Here is a 17,349-nt window from a genome sequence, read left to right on the forward strand (position 1 = left end):
CCCTCGCTCCTCCCTCCCCTGCCGCCTGCCCCCGCCTGGCTCCCTCCTTGGTGCCCTAGGGCTGGGGGGCAGGGGGGAGGGGGACTGGGCGGGGCGGCCCAGGACGCCTGGGTCTCTGCCCCTCCCATTTGCTGGGCTTCCGTGGCTCCATCCCCGGGAGGCCGGGCAAGGCTGGCAGAAGAGGTCAGTGTCCTGAGCCCATGATGCCACCCTTTCTCTCTGGCACTTTTCCCTTCCTGCCATTTGGGGGGACTGGTTGAATTCTCTGGCCAGGCTGTGGTTCTGTGACGCCAGTCGCTGGTCCCTCCCCAGGGTAGGCAATGGGAGCTGTATCCCTGTCCTCCCAGGGGTGGAGAGATGGGGCAGGGGTATGACAGAGCAGATGCCACTGTCTTTGCCCTTTGCGTAGCCTTCACCTGCAGGTCAAAGTAGTCTCTCCTTCCCCTTGCCTACACTAGATGGTCCTTTGGTCCCAGGAGCAAACGCGTTTAACCTGTGGGGGTTTGGGGGTGCTGACGCCTGGCTCCAACACCTCCTCCCTCTCACCCTGCTTTGAGTAAGCTCCAGGAGTTAGGGCGCCTGAGTCCCTGGCTGCCAATGTTGTCCCCACCTTTAGGCTTGGATCTGAAGGGGAAGAGGCTGGGGAGGAGGGCAGGAGGAACTGTAGCTGGGAGTGGGAGGAGCCTGGGGCTGGGTGTGAGAGAGAAAGCCCAAGCAGAGGGTGTGTGTCTGCCTTAACCAGTGCCTGCCTGCCTGCCTGCCTCGGAGATGCGCCACCAATGTTTGACTCTGTGTGTGCGCGTGTGCATGTGCCCAGAGTCAGTGGCAGTGTCTCATGGGGACATTCTCTGACTTCAACATGACCACCACAGACTCTCAGCCGAGGGTGGAAATCCGGGGGTTTCAGTCTCCATTCTACTGAGGACAGAGGGAGAGAAGAGAAGGGGTCTGAAGTCCAAGCTCTGTGCGTGGACCCCAAACACTCCGATGGCGATTAGGGGTGGGAGTGAGAAAGTGGGAGCAGCAGTGGACTGGGCTAGGCTGGAGAGAGGCACCCAAAGGACTTCCCCAGCAACGATCCCAGGGTGGCCAGCACTGGGGATGTGGACTCCTGGTCACGTCACATTTTCCATACTGGAATTAGTCTGCACTGTCCTTGCTGCCACTCTGGGGGCCAGGTGTCCTCCTTCTTGGGAAAGACTGCTTTTTTTTTTTGCCATTTCCAAAAAATTTTTGTTTTAAAGTTTGGGATTTTTTTCCAGTTTTCTTCAGATATAATTGACATATAACATTGTGTTAGTTTAAGGTGTACAACATAATGGTTTGATATATGTGTATATTGCAAAAGGATTACCACATAAGTTAATTAACATCCATCACCTCACATAGTTACAAATTTTTTTTCTTGTCATGAGAACTTTTAAGATTTACTCTTTTAGCAAAAGGTCACTTTCTGTAGGCAGGGTCAGGTGAAGGGGAGGCAGAAAGAAGGGGTGTGCTGTGGCCCTCTCAGGAACAGGAGATGTCAATGGGGCTGCAGACAAGGCCCTTCCTTTCACTCCAGGGGTGGGAAGAGCTGGGAATAGGTACTCCAGGGCCCCGTCCCCAAGTGGCCTGGCTGCTGTTGACGTTTCTTGGTTTCCCTGGGAGCAGCTCTCAGCAGTGTGGGAGGAGTGGGTGTCAGGGAGTTGGACCCAGGCATCCAGGCTGGGGTGGGATGGCGCCCATCCTGTGTGGCAGGGTTGCTGCCAGGAGGCTGCAAAGTTACCCCTTCCTGCCCTGGTGGTGGTAGCTGGTAGAAGGAGGGTGGGCCCAGCTGCGGTTTGCAAATGTGGCCCCAATTCCCCCTCCCCCTCCCAGCACATCTGTACTTGGTTTACAGTGAATGAGTCTCCTGTCCTCATGAACTGGGCAAGGGCACCACTCCCTCCCTGGTCCCTGGCGGGGGCATCCTGATCCAGGACCAAGCACCACCCCTGTGACGTTCTCCCTGCTGGGTATCTCCTTTCTCAACTCTTCCCCTTCTCCTTAGAGGGGCTCAGGGGCTGGTCCCCAGGCCAAGTGCTAGAGTTGTAAGACTGTGCAGCTGGGGTAGCAGATGGGGACAAGGTAGCTAAAACGGGGACAGAACACTGTTAGTAGCCTGAAAAGAGAGAGTGGGTCTAGAATTCCATCTATGTCTGCCCTCCTCTTTGTCTTGCTTTGTCTGTCTGTCTGCCTCTGTCTTTGTCTCTGGTGGGTGTTTGTCCATCCATTAGTCTTGGCAACTGTGGCTCCGCCCTTCTGGCGGCCTCCTCGGTCCCCAGCCAACGACAGGAGCCAGGGGGCAATGCTCAGGAAGACTCGCCCTATGCTGGCCCCTCCCCTCAGGATTGCCTCGCCTCTGCCCCCGCCCCTCCCAGGACCCAATGACTGGGGTCTGTTCACAAGTCAAGCCAAAAAGCCCAGGCCGATTGGGGAGCAGGGGAGAGGGGCGCATTGTGAGGGGTCCCAACTCTTCTCTGTCTTGCAGTGGAGCCAATCTTCTGTCCAGGGGTTCCAGGGGGAGGCTTGGGAAGAGGGCCTCCCATTCTGGAAACTTGTGGAGAGAGCTCTTCTCATTTCTTTTTCTTGGGTCATCCCTATTTCTAGGCTTTGCTCTGTTTGTGGCTGCTCCACTTGGTCACCCTGGCAACTTGGAGAAATGATATCTTGGGGGCCCTAGAACCAGGCTTCCTTTGCTTCCCTCATCACAAAGACCAGAAAGGAGAGACTGCAAGGGAGGAAACGGATCCAGACGTCTGTCCTACCTGCCTTGCCTTTGCTGTATTGCCTCACCCTTAATCGTCACGCTTGCCCCCTCCCCACCAGCATCAGGATACTGATAGGTAACTTTCGCATGCCCAGTCTGATGCTGGGGGATGTCCTGTGCCACACTCAGAGGGGGCTGGCAGATGTCTGTGCGAGGTGAGGGGAGCTATGTTACAACCCCCAAGGACATCATTAAGGCATGGAAGTGCCGTCGGGGCTTGGAGACCAGGGCACCCGGGAGAGCATGATGCAAACATGTTTTGTACAACACGTGTCTTCTTTCCCTTCCTCCCCTCCTCTCTCACCTTCTCCCCCTAGGCCTGCTCTGTGCCAAGGCTGGTGCCAGCCCTGCCCCATGTCCTCGCTCAGTTCCACCCCTTGTACCAGGCCTATTCTGCTGCTTGCCCAGTCTGTCGGCTCTCCTGCTGAATGAGCTTGTGTGTGGAAGGTCCTTACCAGCCCCAGTGCTGCTCAGATCCCCACATAGAATGAAGTCTTGAATTTGAAGCCCAGGATTTTAGGGCTAGCCTTAAGAACTCTAGGAATGTCTTCCCTGAACATGCACCATTTATTAATTCAACAAATCTTTATTAAGCATCTACTGTGTGCCAAGCACTGTGCTAGGCCCTGGGAGTACCCAGGTAATGTCCCTGCCCTTGCAGGCTCATAGTCCAGTGCAGGAGTCAGACATTAACCCAACTATCCACAAAATTGCAAGTGATAACCAGCATGGAGATGCATAAGGTACCATCAGAATGGACAGTAGGATTGTCCTCCAGTTAAGCAGATCAGGAAAGGCTTCTGGGAAAAATTGAGGAGAGTGGAGAGAAAGGGGGCCCTGGAACCAGGGTCTGGGCTCCCAGCCACCCTGCTCCCCCAGAAAGAAGAGGGACCCTCCATTCCTGCTCCCCACCTGGATTTCGATATGTTGCAAGGAAGGGATGGTAAGCACCTCCTAATGGCCAAAGCAGGACACTGGGACACCTGCTGACTCTGCCCTGGAATGATTCTACCCATCCCTTCATCTCCTCCTCCAGAAAGAGAAGTAGAGGCACAGATAGGCCTAGGCCTGAGGTCGTATACGGAAAACAAGGCCCCACGTTGTTGGCAGATCCCTCAGGGTGAGGGATGCCTGCGTTTGCCGAGCTGGAGTCTCACCAGACAGAAAAGGCTTCTCCTCTGAGCTGTTCTGCCGCCTGCCCTCCCCATCTCTGATCCAGCCCTGACCTGTCCTACTCCCTGGAAAGAGGAGCCTGTCTGCCTCCAAAGCTGCAGAGCGTGTGAGGTGAGTGCTCCAGGTGTCTGCCAGGCACCACATGGGTGGGGAGCTCTGCGTTTGTACAGAACCTCCATCCAGGGGTTAGGGGGTTATCTCTCCTCTGTCCACTGGGGGGCTTCCCGTTCCTCTGGCCCAGGCACCAAGGTTCCAAGACTCTAAACTTCTTCCTTTCCGAAGAAAAGCAATAGAGGGCCTTTTGGAGGAAGGAGCAGGCTTCTCTGTGGCTGTGCCTCCTCCAGAGCTGGCAAGGAGGTCCTGGGACCAATGGGGTTAAGTTCCAGACCTGCTCTGACCCACTTTCCTCTCTGTGCCCATATCCCCTGGGGCCAAGGTGTTGGGTGGGGCCAGCCTGGCACCCCCGCACCCACACCTGGGACTTCCCTTGGATGGAAACTCCCAGAACCCTGGTGTCCTACCTCCCTTGCCAACTCCCACCAACTGCCTGGGATCTGTTCAGCTTTAATTGGATCTCCCTGTCTGCCAGCTCTTCACCAGACTACATCTCTGCCTTAGCCCCAAGGGGCCCCAAGGATGTGGGTCCACTCTCTGGGCCCGTCTTTGATGTCTGGCTACCCCTTCTAGCGCAGTCCTTTGATGAGAAGATGTGGGGTTGTGGGGAGGAGGGAGGGAAGCTGTCCTTTCTTGAGCACCTGCTATCGTGCCAGGCTTGTACATTACTCGCTAATCCACACAGCAGTCCAGAGACATAGCAATTATCATTCCCATTTCACAGAAGAGAGAGCTGATAACCAGAAAGGTTAAGTGACTTGCCCAATATCACACAGCTAGAAAGTGGCAGAGCTAAGATGGGAACTCAGGTCTTGCTCCTGAGCTCTCTCCACCACGGCAGGCTTCTGCAGCTGCCCATGTCCCTGGGGGATGAGAGACTTAGGAAATTCAATTCAATTCAATTCAGCAACATTTATGAAGCATCTGCCACACACCAGCACTGATAGATGTCAGAAATACAGGGAAAGTGGCTGTCCTCCAGGTCTGGTGGGAAAGACAGATGTATGGACTGGGAAGTATCTAACTTCAGCATAATGATCTGAACAAGGTGGCATGGAGCAGAGAAAGAGATGGCACTTCTATTTTCTCTTTCTGTAAAGAATACGTACATATATTATGAACAATGTACAGATAAACTGGAATAAAGTGAATACCTATTTAACTGTCATCCAGCCTAAGAAAGAGTATTTCCTGCACTCCAGAAGCTCCCATGTGTCCCTCCCATAATCCTCTCCCTCCCCTAAGAAGTAACCACCATCTGACTTTTGTGATAATTATTTCCTTGTTTTTCTTTAGTTTTACCACCTCTGTATGCATCCCTAAACAATATTGCTTAGTTTTCTTGTTTTTGAGGTTTATGTGAATTGAATGAGACTGATTACTCTTTTCGTGTCTTACTTATTTTGTTCAACTTCTTTGTTCATGAGATATATCCAAGTGGTTGCACATAACTGTCTTTTATTATTGTTGCATAGTATTCAGCTGCATAAATATACCAGAATTTGTTTTTTAATTCTACTGTTGGTGGATGTTTGAGTGTTTTTCAGTTTGGGCTATTGTAAACAGTACTGTTAAGAACATTCTTGTTCATTTTCCCAGAACATACATGCAAGAGTTTTTCTAGGCTATAAAACTAAGAATTGAAGTGTATGTACAAGCAATCTCAATTTTATCAAATAAGACCAACTGCTTTCCAAAACGGTTGTACCAATTACACCAGAAGCAGAACATCCCAACCAGGAGCAGGTGTAGGACCAAGAAGACCCATTCATTTTCTTGCCTAAAATCCTCAGTGGTTTCCCTGTTCCTTGGAATAAGACCCAAGTCCCTGCCGTGGCTCGCAGGGCTCTGCCTTGCTCTCTACCTCTGCCGTTATGACTCTCCTCTTTGCTCTTTGCACTTGCTGTCCCGCCTCTCTAGAATGTTCTTCCACTAGATATCTCCATGGCTCACTGCCTTACTTCCTTCAGGTCTTTGCTAAAATGTCACTTCTCGGTGGCAGTGTCCCTTGCCACTGAATTTCAGATCACAACCTCCAGCACTCCTATTCCCTTCCAAGCGTCATTTTCTCCATAGCCCAGCCACCTTGGTTCCGCTCAGCCTCAGGCAGCTCTCCTCTGGTCTGCCAAGGCTTGACAGACTCTATCTCCCCACAAAACCCTTAAGGGCTGTTGTACCTGACTGTTTGGGGCCTGTCTAGCTGTCCCTCCTGATGGGCCCACCTCTCGAGTCACTTCTATCGCATCACCCTGTTATGTTCATAGACATTTTCATGTTGTGACCTAAGCTAATATATCTGTTCGTCTACACTGTATCTGTTTGGTTTTGGCCCCCACCCCACCCCACCCCTCACATTTATCAGAGCTCCATAAGAGAGGATACTTAACTGTCTTGTTCACTACTATGGCCAGTGCCTGTTGCACGATAGGCCCTCAAATAATAATTGTCCAGGCTGGTTGTCAGTCTCCCAGAGACAGCCGGGCAGCCCTACACCCATACCTGGGTCTTGCCCTATCTGGAAAGTCCCAGAACTAGACATCCTCCCTCTGCTGCCAGCTCCCACCAACATCCCTGGCTCAGTCTCAGAGCTCTCCTGCTGCTGCTGCTTCCTTCTTAACTCCCCTCTGGCCATCAGGGCTGGAGAGTGATGGGCAGAGGTCCTTACCCAGGCAGGTGTCAGGTGCCTGGAGCTCAGGAAACACTTTTTGATTGAATAAAGGGGAAGACTTCAGAGATGATAAGACCTTGCCAGGTGGAGGAAAGAGAAAGGGTACTCTGAGCAGAAGGAACAGTGTGGACAAAGGCCTGGAGGCATGAAAGTGCACATCATATTTGAAGAACGGGTCCTGGTCTGATGCACTTGGAGGGTTTCCAGTGTAGGGGAGGGCTGCAGGAGAGCACTGCTGGGCAGGCCTGAAAGGGGGGGCTGGATGGGGAGGTCTGAGCTCCCTGCAGGCTCAGCAAGGCTCAGAAGTGTCTTAGCTTTAATCCTGCCCCCCACAGTCCGCCCCTCCTCCTCCACCCCTGCCCTCCCCTCCACCCAACCCCCCAGCCTGCCCGCTCCTGCAGCTGAATGGACTTCTCTCTGGGCCTACGCTTGGGGCCTCGGAACAAGAAGGCCACCCACCAACAGCCCCCTATCCCCTCTGGGCACGGCCCACCAACTGCCTCTCCTTGTCTGTCCTGTCAGCCCTCTGTCTGTGCCTGCCCCTGCCCTGGCTGTCCCCCTCCCACCTGTTCTGGCACTGCCTATCCCTCTTATGCAGCTACGTGCCCCTCCTGTCCCAGCCTCCCTGGCCCACCCTGTACCTGCTCCTGCCCTCCCTGCCCTCCTTGCCCTGCCTGTCCTCCCTCGACTTGTCCCCACAGCTCCTGCATCCCATGCCCTGGTCCACAGGTGACTTGCTGCCACCTCTCCCCTTGTCCCAATTACCCTTGCTCCAAGGGCCGAGCTTCCTGTCCGACCTCCTGCTTGGGCTGCAGTGACAGCTGTGGCTGTGGCCGGGGGGCTGCCTGGGGGCCTCCAGGCTCCATTGGCCGCTGTAACTGCTGCTCCAGGGGACAACGCCCCTCTCAGAGGCACTGTCTCATAGTCTAGGTGGGCTGTTGCCCACCTGAGAGATTGTCAGTCCCCCGGAGCACTGCTGGAGCTGCTTCTTCAGGAGGGAGGCAGAAGCTCTGGGCAGAGTGAAGAGAGGAATCAGCTAGACCCCTCGCCCAGGCAGGTAGGGGCAGCACACTGCTCAGAGTCCCCAGCCTCCCCCTCAGTTCTGGGGTGACAGCAGAGCATCTGTTTGAAGTCAGTTTCTGGGCGTGCTCCTGCTGGTTCCAGAACCTCCTCTTCTGCAACTTCTGGATTGGAAAGTGTTCTTCTCAGGGCCTCCTCCTTGGCCCCTGAAGGTGAGCAAGTTGGCCATTTTCCCACTCTAGTCAGCCTCCACTGGAGACTCTTCTTGGCTCATCTCTTCTGCAGTTTGCATGGATAAGAAGGATTCTTCTTCTAGAGGTAGTAGGGGGTCCCCTGTCCAGGGGCCACATCTGGCATCTTGGACCTCCACCCATTTCCCTGACAGACCCAAGAGTCTCTGGACCCCTTACCTCTTATCTTGAGCCAAGCAAAGAAGGCCTATGGCTCTTGGACCAGAAGAGGAGGCTGAGCGGAAAGTTCCTGGCTCCTCCCTCCTGGTGGATATCATGACATCCTTCATGGTCCTTTGCTTCTAGGAACCCCGTGGTCTCTGAGCAGGTGTCTTGTCTTTCAAATCTCTGAGCGCTCACCCAGCCTCATGACCTCAATCTTCCAGCAATAATCCCATCTGTGACATCCATGCTCATCTGGCATGTAGGGGAGGGAAGCTGGGAACCCTTCCCTCAGGCTCCCAAAGGTCCTATCCACACATCGCTAGTTGTCCCTGGGGCTGGGGCTGGGAGTTTGCAGAAGCCACCAAGGGGAAACTGGAAGTGAGAGACCCAAGTATCTGCCTGGGACTGGATCTGAAGCTGGGAGCCCCTAAGCCCTCCCCCACATTTCTCAAGTTCTCTGACACTCGTCTCTTTCAATCTTCTCTTTCTCCACCTCCTTCTCTGGGACCCTTTGTTCTTTCCTCTCTCTCTCTCTGTTTATACTTCCTTTTGTCTTTCTCTGTCACTCTCTCTATTTCTGTGTCCTTTCTATCACTGAGACATTCTGCCTTCACCTAATTTGTGTCTCTACATCTGTTTTCCCCACTTTCCATCCCTCTGTTTCTTCTTCCCTCTTTTTTCCCCTTCTAATCTAAAATCTGCTCAACATATATGTCTTTTCTTTCTCCCCTCGCTTCTCAATCCATGTCTGCGTGTCTCTTTTCTTCCATGGTCTTTTGATCCAGCTCATATCTCCCCAGGTTTCTGTGCTCTTCTGCTGCTGGGTCCATTTCATTTGTGATCTCTTTCATTTCTGTTTCCCTTTTGTCTTTGTCTCTTTTCCTGTCTTCTGTGTCGCCTGTTTCCTCACTTCCTAGCTCTCTTTCTGCCTCCCCATCTCTAGCTCTCTCTCTCTCCCTGGGCCCTGCAGCTGTCTGCACACCAGGCCTGTGTGATGCCCATCTCATTGCTGCCCAAGGGCCAAGACGTCGAGCCCTCCAGTGTCTGTCTGTCCCACACACACCTCGAGCCCTAAAGTGAGCAAGGGCTGGACACAGCTACCAGAATAGTCCCTTCTTTTCCTACCCACTATCCAATCCATTCATTCCTCCTCAGCCCTAAGCCCAAACCTTTTCAAAAATGATGCTTCTCCCAACTTCTTATTCTGAAAATTGGCAATTAAAAAGACAAAGAATTAAGTATTTATGCTTCCTGTCCTGTGTAAATTGTATTTCAGGGTAGCCGAATAGCTCTAAGTGGTGGAGAAAACATCTTATTTACAGAAGAATTCCAGCTAATGTGGAAGGAATATGGAATAAGAAAAATCACCACTTTGCAACCCCTAATGAAATAACTGGCCAAAGCAAGAACCATCAGTGGTGCTTGATGGACAACTTTACAATGGAGGAACTCAGCTGTCAACACTGACCCTACTGATGAATCTTAGCTTCACTGAAAGGGGCACAAGCACACACATGTACCTCCTGATGTGATGCAACCTGAGGCACCCACCACTACCTAGGAAGGATGTGCCAAACAAAGAAACAAACCAAAAAACTGAACATGACGCTGATCGAACCTCTAGAGCTGACCTCCATTTAATACTGGGGATGGAGGGACAAATTAAATGACACAATGAGGAAGTAAGAAGACACATCCAGAATGTGGGACATTCTATGGAAATCTGACCCAATTTCTTCAACTAGTTAACAGCTGGGGGAGGGAAAGTGAGAGGGGACATGAAAAGACAATTACCACGTGGAACATGTGGACCTTGATGGTTCCTGATTTGGACAACCCAATTGCAAAAAAGACATTTGCAGACAGTTGGGGACATTTAATTATGGACTGAGTATTTATGATGCCAAGGAATCAGTGTTGATTTTGTTAGATGTAAAAATGGCTCTGGGGTTATGTAAGAAAAAGTCCTTATTTCCTAGAGATGCAAACTGAAACATGGAATGAAGTGACATATTTAATTTTCAACATTTCAGCAAATAAAAAAGGACAGAAAGAAAGGAATAGAAAGAACATAGTGAAAAAGTCAATATTGTTGAATTAAGGATATATAGGTTCATGGAACTATGCTCTCTATTTTTGTGTAGGTTTGGACATCTTCATAATAAAAGTTTTAAACGATGCTCCTCTGGAAAGTGTGGTTCCTAGTATTTCCCAAAGCATCCTCCCCACCTGCCCTGAAGGCCAGGACTTCCCCTGTGATTCCCACACACAGCCCTCCCTGCCCTTTACCAGAAGCGAGTCCTAGAGATGGATTGTGCACATAGGCTGCCCTTTATCCCCTCCATGCCTCTGCCAGCACATTTCCCATCATTAGGACCTTTCCCAGCTGTGCTTTACAGCTCTGAGGGGCCAGGGGCACCTTAAAGAGTTAAGATATTTTGAATAGGTCCTACAACAAATAAAGATAATCCAGAATAATGTAATCTCGCTGTAAGTCTTTCTCTATCAGGTGCTTCTGAGCAAAATGCAACTCAATAATGGGAGAAAACTGGCCTCTGTCTTGGAAAACAGAAGGCTGGAATGTAAGGCTGTCCTGTCCCACTTCCTGCCTTCATTCAGGATGACGTCCACCCCCAAAGAAAAGACCACCAAGAATTGAGAGACTGAGCATCATGAGTTCAAGGGGCTTCGGTCCAGGACTGAAATGGAGGGCATTTGGGTCCCCCCATACGCTCACTCACTGAATGACCCTCGGGAGATCATGATTTTTGAGTCTTTGTGTTTCTAGATGAATGCATGGGAACCACTACCCCTTTCTACTTTCTACAAGTTCACCAGGTAAGGATAAAGGCACTCTAGAACTTGTCAGATATAAATCCCAGCTGTTGGGGCCCGCCCCGTGGCCTGGCTGAGTGTTTAGGTTCGAGCGCTCTGGTTCGGCAGCCCAAGGTTTCGCCAGTTCAAATCCTGGGCGCGGACATGGCATTGCTTGTCAGGCTATGTTGAGACGGCATCCCACATGCCACAACTAGAAGGACCTACAACTAAAAATACACAACTGTGTAGCAGAGGGCTTTGGGGAGAAAAAGGAAAAAAAAAAAGAAAAACTCTAAATCTCAGCTGTTTACTTTATCATAAGAAAGTATTTCTCGAGATGTAATCCTAGACTCTCACTTCCTCTACCCTCCAAGCTTTAGTATAAAAGAAACTGACATTTACGCATCACCTGTGCAGGTGGGGGAACTCTTTTATCTTCTCAGATACCGTATGAGCATGGAATTGGAAAGATCTGGGTCCCACTTCTGACTCTACCTCTTACCATGTGGCTCTGGGCATGCTACCTAACTTTTCAAACTCTGAAGGATAGTAATAGTACTTATCTTCTGGGTTGTTGTGACAGTTAAATAATTCATCCAAAGCAGGTGGCCCAGGACTTCTTACAACAGAGCTTAGGTACATAATAACTGTTTGATAAGTGTCACCAGCTAATGTGGGCCAGCACTTTTTAGAGCAATTTACATGGATTAACTTATTCATTAATTTGTTCATCAAATGTTTACTGAATTTTCTTAATGCCAATAACTGCTTTAAGTACTGGGAATACAAGTGAACAAAACAGATAAAAATCTGTTGGGAGAAGAGACAGTAAATAAGTAAAATATATAGTGTGCCAAATGGTGTTAAGTGCTACGGAGAAAATGCAGCAAAGGAGAATAGAGAGTTGGAAGGAAAGCAGGTAGATTACCGTAGCGAAGGTGGCGGTGTTGCTATTTTAAACAGGATGACCCAGGAAGGCCTCTCTGATAAGGCGACATTTGAACAGAGAACTGGTGGGGCTGAGGGAGGGAACCATGTGGATATCTGGGAGAAGAAACAGAACCTTACAGGGCACAGCGTGCCAAGGCCTTGACGGTAGCCAGTGTAGATGGAGTAGAAAGTGTAGGAGAAAGAACTATAGGAGGGTAGATCAGAGATGTGACAGAGGACAGAGGGCTTTGTAGGCCATTATAAGACTTCTGGGAGGCCAACCCGGTGGCATAGTGGTTAGGTTCAAGGACTCAGATCCTGGGCACGGACCTTCACACCACTCATCAACCTATGCTGTGGCAGTGTCCCACATACAAAAAATAGAGGAAGATTGGCACAGATGTTAGCTCAGCAACAATCTTCCTCAAACAAAAAGAGGAAAATTGGCAACAGATGTTAGCTCAGGGCCAATCTTCCTCAACAAAGAAAAATATAATACATATTTCAGCTTTTATGCTTAGTGAGATGGGAAGCCATTGGACGGTTTCAAGAAGATGATACTAAGGCGAGAGAGAGGTTAAATAACCTTTCTAGGGTAACACAGCTCCTACATGGCAGAAGGTGGGCATTTAACTCCAGGGCTAAAGATCTTAACTCTCCATTCCCGCTGAACCTTAGCCTTTTTATTTGAGTACTGCTCTTCTGTGATTGCAGACAAACAGACTGGGACACTGAGAAGCTATGTGGCTTGCCCGAGGCCACACAGCTGGTAAGTGATAGGGATGGGGTCGGAGCGGCAGTCTGTCAGCAAACCTGCGTCCAAGTCCTTTACACCACACTGCCTCCCTCAGGTGTCTGGGCCATACTGACTGCTGGCCTCTGGAGGTCAATACAGTGGGAGAGGAGGGAAACTGAGGAGCCCCTGCCGGCTCGGGGCAGCGGCGTTCCGTAGGAAGCTCCAGCCCCGGGCTCTGGGGGACGGCGGGCATCTTCCCGGGCACAGGTGCGCTCTCTCACCCACGGCACGGAGAGAGGGAGACAGAAAATGCGTCTTTATTTCGGAGTGGCCCCGCAGGTATCCGGGAGAGGAACCAACGGGCATCACGGGGCGGCAGCGGTCGGAGCCCGACCGGGAGCAGCCACCGGCACCGCCTCTGGACGCCCCCGGGTCGGCGCCCGGAGTTCCGCGCGCGGGCGGGGGCAAGAAGGCGGAGCAGGGGCGGGGCTTGAGCGCCGCGCCCCCGTCACGTGACGGGGCCATCATGGCGGCCGCCAGAGGCCTGTCAGGCTCCCGGAAGCAGGCTGCGAGGGGCGGGTGCGCCGCTGGAACCCAAGCCGGAGCCGGAGCCGGAGGTAGAGCGGCCAGGGCGGCCGGGCGGCCTGGAGCCGGACGTGTCCGGAGCGTCCCCGCAGACCGGGGCAGCAGGTGAGATGACGTCTAGGCGCGGCGCGGGCGAGTGTGACGGCGCTGGGGCGCTGGGCGCGGGCTAGGGGGCGCCGGGGGGGGGGGGAGGGGCGTGACTTGGAGGAGGGGGAATCTGAGATGCCCGCGCGTGACCCTGAAGCAACTCGAGAGGCTCGCGCGGGCGGGAGGGATGCCCGGGACAGATGACGAGACATTAGGCAAAAACAGGCTCTCCAGAGACGATGGGAGGCAGTAGAAGGAAGTGTGCAGAAGCTGTTGTGGAAGAGGGCAGCAGCCTCTTAGCTTGCGGGGCTGGGATTATTGAAGGGACACTCTCTTGCTTTGCCAGGCAAGGGTGGGGCGAATGCTCAGTCTTCTCCGCTCTCTTCTTACCCCTCCCTGCCCCACAGTGTCCTAGACGATCGCTCTGGCGGGCCACTCCTCCCACCCACCCAACTGGTCCCTCCAGTCTTGGGGAGAGGAGTTGAGGGGTGGGGAACTGCAGTTAGCAGGGAGGTTGGGTGGAGCTGCCTTCTGCTTAGGCACTCAGCCCTTGACAGTGCTACCCGGGCAATGGAGGTGACTCTGAACCCCCCTTCTCTCCCCAGGTCGTCCGGGGACCGGCCATGCTGGTGACTGCCTACCTTGTCTTTGTGGTCCTCCTAGCCTCCTGCTTGGGGCTGGAACTGTCAAGATGCCGGGCTAAACCTCCTGGAAGGGCCTGCAGCAATCCCTCCTTCCTTCGGTTTCAACTGGACTTCTATCAAGTGTACTTCCTGGCCCTGGCAGCTGACTGGCTCCAGGCCCCCTACCTCTATAAACTCTATCAGCATTACCACTTCCTGGAGGGTCAAATTGCCATCCTCTATGTCTGTGGCCTTGCCTCCACAGTCCTTTTTGGGCTGGTGGCCTCCTCCCTTGTGGATTGGCTGGGTCGCAAGAAGTCTTGTGTCCTCTTCTCTCTCACTTACTCTCTTTGCTGCTTAACCAAACTCTCTCGGGACTACTTTATGCTGCTGGTGGGCCGAGCACTCGGTGGGCTGTCCACAGCTCTGCTCTTCTCGGCCTTCGAGGCCTGGTACATCCACGAGCACATGGAACGGCATGACTTCCCTGCTGAGTGGATCCCAGCTACCTTTGCCCGAGCTGCCTTCTGGAACCATGTGCTGGCTGTAGTGGCAGGTGTGGCAGCTGAGGCTGTGGCCTGCTGGGTGGGGCTGGGGCCTGTAGCGCCCTTTGTGGCTGCCATCCCTCTCTTGGGTCTGGCTGGCGCCTTGGCCCTTCACAACTGGGGAGAGAACTATGATCGGCAGCGTGCCTTCTCAAGGACCTGTGCTGGGGGCCTGCGCTGCCTCCTCTCAGACCGCCGTGTGCTGCTGCTGGGCACCATACAGGCCCTGTTTGAGAGTGTCATTTTCATCTTTGTCTTCCTCTGGACACCTGTACTGGACCCATATGGGGCCCCGCTGGGCATCATCTTCTCCAGCTTCATGGCAGCCAGCCTGCTCGGCTCTTCCCTGTACCGCATTGCCACCTCCAAGAGGTACCACCTTCAGCCCATGCACCTACTCTCCCTTGCTGTCCTCATCGTCGTCTTCTCCCTCTTCATGTTGACTTTCTCCACCAGCCCAGGCCAGGAGAGTCCAGTGGAGTCCTTCATAGCTTTCCTGCTTATCGAATTGGCCTGTGGGCTATACTTTCCCAGCATGAGCTTCCTGCGGAGAAAAGTGATCCCTGAGACAGAGCAAGCTGGTGTACTCAACTGGTTTCGCGTGCCCCTGCACTTACTGGCCTGCCTGGGGCTCCTAGTCCTCCACGACAGTGATCGCAAAACGGGCACTCGGAACATGTTCAGCATATGCTCCGCTGTCATGGTGATGGCTCTACTGGCGGTGGTGGGGCTCTTCACTGTGGTAAGGCACGATGCTGAGCTGCGGGTGCCCTCACCCACTGGGGAGCCCTATGCCCCTGAGCTCTAACCCTGTTCCGGGACAAGGGGGCTGGGACGGACTCTTAAATCCCACCTCTCCAGGGTTGTGCAGATATCTCTGTGACTGACTTTGTGACTGTCTGGCCCCTCAGCCTGTCCTGGGCCCCCTTCCTGCCAGTGCTTTGGGTTGGGGAGCACATGGGGGTGATGGCCTGGAAAGAAGATGCCAAAAGTTGCCTCTGTGTGACTCCTTCTCCCCTTTCCATTTACAAATAAACACTTTTAATCGATCATTGATTGGATTTACTCATCCTCACCTCTACCCACCTCCGTAGTTTCTGGTGAGTGGGCAACTGGAGGTTTTGAGGATGGAGGTGGCATTAGCCAGCAGAAGGTTTATATTTCTAACCTCTCTAAGACTGTCTCCAGCATAAACTGAGAGCTGTTTAATTGCCTCTCAGCAGAAATGGATGGGAAATGCCTGAGGCTCCTAGTTCCTCATATCTTGTTTCCCTGGGGACAGGTACCCTCCCCAGTTGCCAAGCAAAACCTTTGCTCCATATCCAAGGTGAGACAGTCTCTAGAGCATGTGGGGTAAATGCCCAAGCCACTGAGCAAAGATTCAGGGGCTTGGGTTACTTCTATAACCACCCCTTGGGGCAAAACAGCGCCTTCCTACAGGAAGAAGCTTTCGGCTCAGCACATGTGTGCTACCTGCCTTCTGCCTCTGTGGCTATGAATGCACCATTTGCCCAGCATCACCTGGGACCACCAGGTCCTGTATCCTTGCATGAAACCTAAGTGAGGGGCTGCCAAGGGGAGAGAGCAGTGAATGGCTGAGGGACTGGGACAGCTTGTCTGTACCTGACTCTTCCCCACCCAGCTTGAGTGAGGGTGATGGAGCCATCAGGGGAGGAAACAGTACCAGTGGGAACGCCAGTTCTGTGGGCCCCTCCCTGCCTCACCTCTGATTGTATCTGCCTTTCCTCCTCCCACCAAAACCTGGGCTTCTCAGGGAAGCAGAGCCAGCTTTAAGAAGGGTGGGGATGGAGGGAGGGTAGGCTCAAGGGTGTGTCCTGGAATGTACTTGAGATGGGCACGGGGGACCCACCTGTTCTGGAAAGGGATTGAAGACCTTTCCTTGGGTCCCAGACTCCTTCCCAGACAGGAAGATGCAAGACTCCCAGACCTGCAAGTCTCAACCTGTGTGACAGAGATAGCATCAGCTGGTGCTGGAGGAATGCAGCCTGGATGGGCTTCTGTGGGGGCAGGCTGAGGAGGAGGGGTGGGTAGTGGTCTAGGTCCCTCAGAGCAGGAAAAAACACATGTTCCCCCACCCAGGCTGCAGGGAGTAGAATTTGTGGTTAAGTTCGGAAAGCTATCTTTTCCTTCCCCCATCTTGATGCTAAGGCAGAGTCTGTTGCAATAACTCCACTTCCTCTTTCTGCCCTGTTGAGCTGGACCTGGATATATTTTATAGTTATTGTAGACTTTCTCTCTGTCCCTACCGTACTATGATCTCCTTGAGGACAAGAGGAAAGTGTCTTACTCCCCTTTGTCTCCTCCATATGTACACACAAGTGCATGCTTTGCACGTGACTGTGCTCAGTAGATGTCTGGAGCAGAGATGAGCTGGCTCACACCTGGCTTTTCAAGAGCTACCCATTTTTTGGGAAGTCTGTTAGACTAGAGTCTAGAGTCTAGTTAATGATTTGTTGTTTTGCATGACAGTAATTATTTACTGATGGAAGCATGAGGGAGCCCCACATCCCTAGTGATAAGGAAATAGGGGTGTAGAGGAGACAGACTAATGAGGTTCCTTTAGCTTCGTTCCTGCTGAGCTTCTTTCAAAGGGGCTTTTGGCAGATAGACTGGGGAGGGGTCTTTTCTGTCAGACTCACAGAGTGTTAAGAGCTGGAACACATTGTAGAGGTTGTCCATCCGGCCTTAAATATATTTTTATTGAGCATGTACTATATGCCATGCATTAGTAGGTGCTGGTGAAATGTTTTTGCCCAAGAGGAAAATCTACTTAAAGGAAGGGTGTGTAGCATGTGAATGGCAAAGTTGAGGCTAAACCTTGTCTCTTGCTGTCTGCCCAGTGCC

At 52.5% G+C, this 17,349-nt stretch overlaps 2 protein-coding genes and 1 long non-coding RNA gene across 4 annotated transcripts; all 3 read left to right on the top strand.

Annotated features, from left to right (window-relative positions):
• Positions 1-37: 37 nt before the first annotated feature.
• LOC103559414 (uncharacterized) lies at positions 38-10,340 on the top strand. Its single transcript, XR_546969.2, has 3 exons — positions 38-183; positions 3,828-4,075; positions 9,438-10,340. It is a non-coding gene; the product is annotated as an uncharacterized lncRNA (long non-coding RNA).
• LOC139083602 (sperm mitochondrial-associated cysteine-rich protein) lies at positions 7,152-7,770 on the top strand. Its single transcript, XM_070621472.1, has one exon. It carries the CDS (start codon positions 7,152-7,154, stop codon positions 7,674-7,676), a length of 525 nt encoding a protein of 174 aa, XP_070477573.1. The 3' UTR covers positions 7,677-7,770.
• A 2,747-nt stretch (positions 10,341-13,087) lies between the features above and the next one.
• MFSD5 (major facilitator superfamily domain containing 5) lies at positions 13,088-15,534 on the top strand. Of its 2 annotated transcripts, none has more exons than XM_008532984.2 (2): positions 13,088-13,334; positions 13,922-15,534. In XM_008532984.2, exon 2 carries the CDS (start codon positions 13,940-13,942, stop codon positions 15,290-15,292), a length of 1,353 nt encoding a protein of 450 aa, XP_008531206.1. In that variant the 5' UTR covers positions 13,088-13,334; positions 13,922-13,939; the 3' UTR covers positions 15,293-15,534. The 2 variants fall into 2 exon arrangements, with proteins under 2 accessions (XP_008531206.1, XP_008531207.1); XM_008532985.2 differs by lacking the exon at positions 13,088-13,334 and adding an exon at positions 13,391-13,662.
• Positions 15,535-17,349: the final 1,815 nt, after the last annotated feature.

The sequence above is a fragment of the Equus przewalskii genome, chromosome 5 (genome assembly GCF_037783145.1).
Source record: "Equus przewalskii isolate Varuska chromosome 5, EquPr2, whole genome shotgun sequence".
Taxonomy (NCBI): Eukaryota; Metazoa; Chordata; class Mammalia; order Perissodactyla; family Equidae; genus Equus; species Equus przewalskii.

Bases quoted from the DNA above. Each gene is read 5' to 3' on its own strand.
- LOC139083602 (XM_070621472.1), top strand. From the start codon at position 7,152: ATGGACTTCTCTCTGGGCCTACGCTTGGGGCCTCGGAACAAGAAGGCC.
- MFSD5 (XM_008532984.2), top strand. From the start codon at position 13,940: ATGCTGGTGACTGCCTACCTTGTCTTTGTGGTCCTCCTAGCCTCCTGC.